The sequence below is a fragment of the Quercus robur genome, chromosome 4, assembly GCF_932294415.1.
Source record: "Quercus robur chromosome 4, dhQueRobu3.1, whole genome shotgun sequence".
Lineage (NCBI taxonomy): Eukaryota > Viridiplantae > Streptophyta > Magnoliopsida > Fagales > Fagaceae > Quercus > Quercus robur.
In genome coordinates, this window is record NC_065537.1 from 38,954,878 (window position 1) to 38,964,105 (window position 9,228).

A 9,228-nucleotide genomic window follows, 5' to 3' on the forward strand; every position below is an offset into this window, starting at 1 on the left:
ATTGATGGAATATAAAGTAAAACACAAAAAATGATATAGAGGATTTGTATTTCAATTGCACATTTATATATTTATCTTTTATGTGAAATAAATGACTCAATATAAGTTAATCCAAACACATTATATGTTTAGTTTATTCATTTTTCTTTTCTTTTTTTCTTTTTCTTCTTTGGCTTATTTGTACATTTTCCGTTTGCTAAAATCACAGGTTTTTTTTTTTTTTCCTTTTCTTTTCTTTTCTTTTTTTCACTTTTAACTTTACTTTTTACTAACTTATATTTTAAGTTAAATAAGTCAGTGAAAATTTAAAAATGTTGTTATAGTACCGCTTATGTTCAAAGGCTTACTTTCTTAGAAAGATAAATCGGGGGAAAAAACGCTGAATCTAAAATGAGGTTTTTTCAAAAGTTGGTAAAAAAGAGAAAATAAATATATCTATAATCTATAAATATGTATGTGCAATATCTTGGAAATCTCTCGTACCAAAAATAAATGGTGAGGGGTCGTCTTCACGTAGTGACACTTCCTTGGTCTGCCTTTGGCCATATGTTTCCCTTCTTTCAACTCTCCCTTGCCCTAGCCAAAGCAGGAGTTCATGTTTCCTTTGTGTCAACCCCAAGAAACATCCAAAGACTTCCCAAAGTTCCCCCTAATTTAGCAACTCTTATAGATTTGGTGGAGTTTCCATTACTCACACTAGACAATGAGATCTTGCCTGAAGGGGCTGAGGCCACTGTGGATATTCCACTAGACAATGTTGAGCACTTTAAGATTGCATATGATCTCCTGCAAATTCCATTCAAGCAATTCATTGGAAATCAATTGCCAGATTGGATTATTGTAGACTTTTGTGCTCATTGGGCTGTTGATATTGCACAAGAGTATAATGTCAAGCTCGTGCTCTTCACTGTTATGTCTGCTGCAACCGCTGTTTTCTTGGGGAGGCCACCAGGATATGTTTTTCTTTCTGACCAAACACCAACTTGGGCTTCACCAGAAAGTCTAACAAAGCCGCCTGAGTGGGTTAGTTTTCCATCTTCAGTGGCATGGAGAGAATATGAGGCACCATTTGTACATGCAAACCTATATATAAAAGATGCTTCGGGCATAAGTGACGCTGCAAGGATTTCAAAGGTCCTGTGTGCATGTAATGCGTTGGCTATTCGTAGTTGCAAGGAGATTGAAGGTGAGTACTTGAATTTACACGAGAAACAGATGGGAAAGCCGGTGTTTTCAGTGGGTTTGCTCCCTCGGCCTCATGAAACAACTGAAACATCAAAAACCAATGATGGGTCATGGAGGAAGATCTTTGAATGGCTTGATAAACAAGTTCCAAAGTCATTTGTGTTTGTAGTGTTTGGCAGTGAGTGCAAGCTTAGTAAGGAACAAGTTCATGAGATTGCTTATGGGCTAGAGCTTTCTCTAGTGCCCTTTTTATGGGCACTAAGAAGACCCTTTTGGGGAAATGATGAAGGTGACATTTTGCCTTTTGGTTTTAGCAATCGAATATCTGATAGAGGAATGGTGTGTTTTGGCTGGGCTCCTCAGATGGAAATTTTGGCACACCCAGCGATTGGGGGGTCATTGTTTCATTCTGGGTGGGGATCTGTGATTGAGATATTGCAATTTGGTCATTCTCTTATTGTGTTGCCACTTGTTTATGATCAGTCTCTGAATGCAAGTCTTTTGGTAGATAAGGATTTGGCTGTGGAAGTTGAGAGAGGCAAAGATGGATCCTTTGATAGGGATGGCATAGCCAAGGCTCTGAGATTGACCATGGTGTCAGAGGAAGGAAAGACATTCAGAGTTCGTGCAAGGAAGGCCGCTGCTATATTTGGAGACGAGAATCGACATCAGCAATACTACATTGGTCGGTTTGTTGAGTATTTGAAAAATGGGGAATAAAACAGGAGTGATTGTCGACATTCATGGTAATAAGGCTTTGGTTTTTCATAGGAGCCAGCAGCATCCTTTTAGACCTTCTCTTCTTCTTCTTTTTTTTTTTTTTTTTTTTTTTTTTTTTTTTTTTTTTTTTTTTTTTTTTTGGAGAGAGAGAGAGAGAGAGAGAAAGCATCCTTTTAGACCTTAATTAAGAATAATTGTCTTAAATTTATGTTGGTACTTTCTAGTAAAGCTAATCGCATCTATTTTCAATTTCTTCAAAAATCAAGAAAAATGCTTTCATAAAAATGGGTCCAAAACCTAGTTTCCTAGGTAGAATGACTAATCTATATATATATATATATATAATAATAGATGAATCTGAGAAAAACTCAAATTAGATTTCTAAATTAGAATTTCAATTTTACATCATGTATCCTAAATTATTTATTCTTAAAGAATTTTATTTATTAATTTTAGAATCAAATGTGGTACCACATTATAAATATTTATCTAAGTGAGTTATTAAATACAAAAACCAAAGAGTCTAGAGTAAAAAAAAAAAAAAAAAAAAAGTACTTCACAATAATAAATAAATAAATAACATGGACAATTTACATTTTATACCTAATAATATCTTTACAAAATTTTTTAAAGTATTAACAAAATATAAAAATGACTATCATTAGTATTTAAATTATATATATAGGAATTATATTATGCATTTTATTATATATCTTTAAGTGTATCCATGCATATGCATGGGGTTACAAGCTAGTATATATTACTTCCTCCGTCCAAGTTTGTTTGTCATTTATTCCATTTTGAGATGTCCTAAAATATTGTCCTGTTTCTAAAAATTTACTAATATTCCTATTATACCTCTACTTTATTTTCAAAGCTATTTGAAAAGAAAACTAAATATTTAAAATAAAATTAAAAAATCAATCTAATTGGGACACCTTTTTAGTTGCCTCATTAAAAATAACTCTTTAAAAAAAATTGATAAATTTATTTAAGAGTAATTTTGTAAAGTTATACATTTTTATAAGGCAGACAAGACAATAAACGATATTCCCTTAAAAAGTTGAACTTTTCAAACAGGACAAACAAATTGGAACGGAGGGAGTAATAGACAAAATTTAGAGAAAGTTCAATTGGAATTTGAAATCAGAATGCAATTTTGCGCCATGTGTCTAAATTTATGTGGGACCCACACCATAATTATCCACTTAAGTTTGTGCCAAATGAGTTAATGAATGCAAAATACGAAAAATCTAATATTAATGAACTATGGAGTATAAATTAAAAAAAAAAAAAAAAAAAAAAAAAAAAAAAAAAAACCGATTACATACTCAATAAAAATCACCACATGTTCTATCTTATTAAAATTAGGAAGAAAAAAATGATTATAAGTAGTATTAAATTTATGTAAGAATTTTAATATGTGACTAATTACATTTACTTTTTTTTTAAAAAAAAAATTGACTAATTATTTATATTCTTATGATAAAAATTGTGTTTAATTTTAAATGTTTTTATACGTATGCATTAATGCATGTGTTACATGCTATTTTTTTAATTATTTATAAAAAATAATTAAAAAAAAATAGTATGTAACATATGTAAAGTACGTTTTGTCAAAGGATTAATCAATTTTATATAACATATGTCTCAAACAAGTTCAACATATGTCCTAACATCACATTAAATACTAATTAGAAGAGTAAATTGTTAATATAAAATATATAGTTGGACGCATACCAATTGGTTTAAACTTCTTGATAAGTAGTGTTCCTATATGTTATATTAAAGGCTCCATCTCTTTCTTTTCATAACATTATCATATAATTACTTTTATCATTATCTCTCAAAAAGAAAATGGCTAGCTAAAATGAACAAACAAAGCAACATGATTGCAAATGAATATCGACCCACCATGTAATGGATGTTTATCTATCTGTTCTTCATGTTGTTTGGTGTATCTGACATGATAATGTTTTGAGCATTCACAGTTTAGTAGATAATATAAGTCAACTCAATGGATTATGATTAAAGCATTACTTTCCGTGCCTAAAATGACTTCCTAGAAATATCTATCGGCATGCGGGATCTAAATCTAATAATAGAAAGCTCAAATTTACTGACTAGTTGTCTTCCTCACTTCCAATGAGAATTGAGAAATGATTGATGGAGATAGATGGTGTATTAGCACTTATTCGAGAGTTAGGCCTCATATCTCGAAAATTTCTTATCATACTTTTTCTAGATAATGTAATAATGTTGCACAAGCATTAGAAGGATCTGCAATGGAGATATTCTTTTTAATTGTACAGTACTGATTTTTCATTCATAGATGATAGATCTCTATCCCTTTTGATTCCAGAAACAAAAAATTTATATAATAATAATGTAGGGCGGAGCCAAGATTTAAAATAAGGGGAATAATCACCTGGCTAGCTGAAGATAAAAATAGTGCATATATATAATATATAGATGAAACAAGAGTTAATAGTCATTACAATCTAATTGAAACTAACAACAAAATTTTTACTGGTAAGTGAAATTCTTTTAGTTTTTATTTCCACCCCATTTATGGTCAACAAAATAAAAGTAAGGGTCACAGCTTTGGATAATTCACCTTTTTTTTACCTTCTTTTTAATGCTAAACTCATACCATCCCATTTGATTATTATTTTTAGGTAAGTAGATAATAGGGAGAGGAGAGGTAAGATTTGAACTACAAACATAGCTTATCATAATAGATCTCATTACCATTAAACTATTACTTGAATCTCACAATTCACTTTGAAAATTTAGTTCAAAGGATAGACTCTTATATATTAATGTTGAAGACTTAAAATAATTATTGACCAATCTCACGTGTTACGAATTAAACAACACTTGTTATATATCAATAACTAGTCTAAAAATAATAAATATGAAAGCAATACTCAAGCTTTTGTAACGAAATGAAAAACTAAAGGATAAAATCTTCAACCAAAAAAGCATTCCAGGAATCTAGTGCTGTAAAAAAATAATTGAAGAAAAATTGTTACAACAAATTTTTTTTATAAAACCTTTATATAGCTGGACTTTTTATTGCAAACTCTGTAAATGTTCCATTAGCTATAGCCTTCTTATAGTAGTAGCCCTACAACGTCCTTTGGAATCTTCCTCACCAAATTTCCTCCACAAACTCTTTGTCTACATGAACCAAAACCTCCGACACTCTAAAAAACCTTTTTGAATATTTTGCAATTGTGAGCCTCATTTGAAAGAAATCTTTCTATTAATCTCTCATACACTCACGTACACTTTGGGATCGCAATTTGCAATCGATGTGTGGGTAAACATCCAAGATTTTTGGAGTCTGATTCAATATAGAAAGGCACAAGGTACCTCTTAATAGCTTAGACTATGGTATTCTATTCTCCAAAAAAAAAATATTGTGCAAAGGCAGGTTTATATAAGTGCACACTAGGGTTTGAGAAAAAACAACACTAAAGTTGAATGAAGATTAAGGGAAAATGAAGTTGAAAAAGATATTTGGGATTGAATAGACAAGAGTTCAATTATATATTTTCTTGCCCTTTTCATCTTTTTATGTCAAAACAAAACGAATATACAAACAAATATCCTCAACTTAGATACTCTAATAATGAAATTGATGAGAAAAGGGACAGGGAATTTTCCTTTGAGTGTTGATCTTTAAAATTCCAAGCGAATAATCATCACCATCTCTGCATAAATGAATCATTATCCTAGAGAACCAAAGAGTATGTAAGCTAATAGATACAGCTTTTTGACAACAGACACAATTTATGGCAATGTGTACTCAGACTGAACATACTATGGGCATGCTATGTTTGGGTTTAGTGTAGCCCAATACAACTAATATACGTACAACTATAATATTCCTAGTCCTAGGGGTCTAGGGAGTGTTGCCCTCAACTCCTTCTTTGCTTACATAACCATCTTGACGTTTGAGCTTACGTCTTAAAGCCGTTGCTGTTTTTCATCCACAGGAGGCAAAAGAAAAGGAATAAAGAAGCAATGGAGAAAGAATAATGATTCCATGTGAAACCTAATTAATTATGGACTATGCACTTAGAAAATAGTACGTGATACTTTAGTTTAGAGAAAGTTTAATTAGATTTTGAAATTAGAATCCAATTTTGCATCATATGTCGAAATTTATGTGAGAATTACATTATAATTATCCACTTAAGTTTGTGTCATATGTCCACTTAAGTTTTTTAATCTTTATGCTAAGTGAGTTAATAAGTAAAAAATATTAAGAATCTAATATTAATAAACTATAAAATTAATAATAATAAATAAATAACTAATCACATATACTCAATAATCACTACACAACAAAGATCACCACACATTCTATCTTATTAAAAATTATTAAAAAAAATTATCATAAATAGTATTAAATTTAGGTAAGAATTTTAATATGTGACTAATTACATTTACAATTTTTTAAAAATAATTTGACTAATTATTTATATTTTTTTGATAAAAATAGTGTTTAATTTTAAACGTATTCATTCGTATGCATGTCTTAAATGCTATTTTTTAAAATAATTTCACTAATTATTTATATTTTTATAATAAAAATTATGTTTAATTTTAAATACATCCATGTATTTGCATGGGTTATGATGATGCTGAAAAATCACCAGTGATCGTGCCCCTGAGTGATTCCCGCAGATCCCCTCGTGGACTTCTCTCATGACGTAGCCTGCCTCCTCGGGTCCCAAACACCTTAGGTACGGGTGTGAGAAACCTCTTTTGTATAGGACTTCTTTTATCAGAACAAAACGCGATGCACGGACCTTCAATTTTCTAGCGACGTCCTTCTCGTCCGGTAGCATGTCGTCCCTTAGGTAGGAAACTAATGGCGTGGTCCAGTTGTTTTCGCTACCAATCTCCTACACACTAGTTACTTCATCTATGAGTGGAGAATTTTGAACGAATGATAGTACCTAATCAGGGACGAGCATGTATTCTGCTGAGGCGGCCTTTGCTAGGCAGTCAGCACACTCGTTCTCTTCCCTCGGGATTTGGACGAATTTGATTTGGAGACCGTCGATTCGACCTTTCACCTCCTCAAGGTACTTCTTCATTCTTCCATTCTTCCATTTATAATCACCATTAACCTGACTGGTGACGACCTAGGAGTCGCAGTATACGACCATGTTCTCAACTCCTGCCACTCTTGCGAGGTCCAATCCTGCTACTAAAGCCTCATATTCTGCTTCATTGTTGGTCGTAGGAAAGTCCAGGCGGACCATGCACTCGATCTTATCTCCTTCCAGGGTGCAGAGTACCACACCGGTGCCTTCAGCTTGCCTGTTTGATGATCTGTCTGTATGGATGCTTCATTGTGAAACTACTTCTACCCCCTTGCCTTCCATGAGTGTGAATTCAGCGACGAAGTCAGCTACCACCTGCCCCTTGATAGCAATACGTGGACGGTATCGTATATCAAATTCGCTCAGCTCAACTACCCACAATGCCATCCATCCTGCAGCTTCCGGACTACTTATGGCTCTTCTCAAAGGCTTATCTGTCAAGACAACAATAGTATAGGCTTGGAAATATGGCTTGAGTTTCCATGCCATGGTCGCTAACGTGAACACTAGCTTCTCCATCGGAGGATACCTTTCTTCTGCTACTCGAAACCCTCAGCTTGTAAAGTAAACTAGTTTTTGCAACCTGTCTTCTTCTCTTATCAAAGCTACGCTGACCGCGGCTTGCGAGACGTCTAAGCACAGGTAGAGTTTTTCCCCTGGTTTGGATGGACTAAGTAAGGGAGGAGCCAAGAGATACAACTTAAGATTCTCGAACGCTTGCTGGCATTCATCCGTCCATTCAAACGATCTCTTCAATACGCGGAAGAAAGATAGGCATTTATTTGTCGCCCTAGAGATGAACCTATTCAATGCTACTATCTTGCCGTTTAGGCTCTGCACCTCCTTTACCGTCTTCAGTAGGGCTATATCCATTATAGCTCATACTTTCTCTGGGTTGACTTTGATTCCCTTTTGGGATATCATGAATCCCAAGAATTTCCCTGCTATAACCCCGAATACACATTTGTTTGGATTTAACTTCATGTTGTACGCCCGAAGAGTGTCAAAGGTCTCTTGGAGGTCATTCAAGTGTTCGTCTTCTCATAAGCTTTTCACCAGCATGTCATCTACATAAACTTCAACATTCCTCCCGATTTGTCATGTAAACATCTTGTTCATTAATCTTTGGTACGTCGTCCCGGCATTCTTGAGCCTGAATGGCATCACTTTGTAGCAGAAGAGTCCTTGGCTTGTAACAAAGGAAGTCTTTTCTTGGTTCTAAAAAACGCGTCTATGAAGCTCAGTAGCTGGTGTCTTGCGGTCGAGTCTACCAAGGTATCTATTCGTGGAAGGGGGTAACTGTCCTTGGGGCTGGCTCTGTTGAGGTCCGTGAAGTCTACATACATCCTCCACTCTCCATTGGCCTTTTTGACTATAACCACGTTTGCCAACCACCCTAGGTAGTATACTTCCCGAATGAAATCTGCTTTTAACAACTTCCGAACCTCCTCCGCTATCGCTTTGTCTTGCTCTTAAGCAAACACTCACTTCTTCTGTCGAATGGGAGAGGATGAGGGCAACATGTTCAATCTATGAACTATGACTAAAGAGTTAATCCCTGGCATGTCCTCATGACTCCAAGCAAACACGTCCTAATTCTCTTTTAGAAACGTCGTGAGCTCGTGATGAACTGATTAACTCACCAATGTACCCACCCTAGTCATGCGCTCAGGCCTGGAATCGTCGAGTGTTACTTCCTCCAGTTCTTGCACAGGTTTTGCCATTCGTCATTCTTCTATGCACATGGTTTACTGGTGGTCATCCATTTCTAGCATCGCAACGTAGCATTCACGCACTGCTACCTGATCGCCTCTCACTTCTCCTACCCCATACTCAGTGGGGAACTTTATCATCAGATGGTAGGTTGATGTTATAGCCTTCCATGAATTCAAAGTAGGGTGTCCCAGTATGGCATTGTATGCGGACGAGCAATCAATGACCAGGAAGGTTACGTTCCCTGTGATCTGTTGAGGGTAATCTCCAACTGTCACCAGTAAGGTGACCGCACCTAATGGGTACATCCGTGTTCCTTCAAATCCTACGAGCAGGGTAGTCACCTACCCGTATACTGACTACGAGTGCATCATCATGTGGGTGGTAGAGTCATCGGGCATCTTCCTCTATAAACCCAATGACGAGATTGTCAACTCGTGCCATCTTCGGGGCGTACCCTGTTAATTGAATATTCTACACCATCCGT

At 34.8% G+C, this 9,228-nt stretch overlaps 1 protein-coding gene across 1 annotated transcript; it reads left to right on the top strand.

Annotated features, from left to right (window-relative positions):
* The first annotated feature begins 485 nt into the window (after window positions 1-485).
* On the top strand, window positions 486-1,925 carry LOC126721551 (putative UDP-rhamnose:rhamnosyltransferase 1). The gene has a single exon (XM_050424602.1). The coding sequence runs from the start codon at window positions 493-495 to the stop codon at window positions 1,903-1,905; it is 1,413 nt and encodes a 470-aa protein (XP_050280559.1). The 5' UTR covers window positions 486-492; the 3' UTR covers window positions 1,906-1,925.
* The last annotated feature ends 7,303 nt before the right edge of the window (window positions 1,926-9,228 follow it).

Bases quoted from the DNA above. Each gene is read 5' to 3' on its own strand.
- LOC126721551 (XM_050424602.1), top strand. From the start codon at position 493: ATGGTGAGGGGTCGTCTTCACGTAGTGACACTTCCTTGGTCTGCCTTT.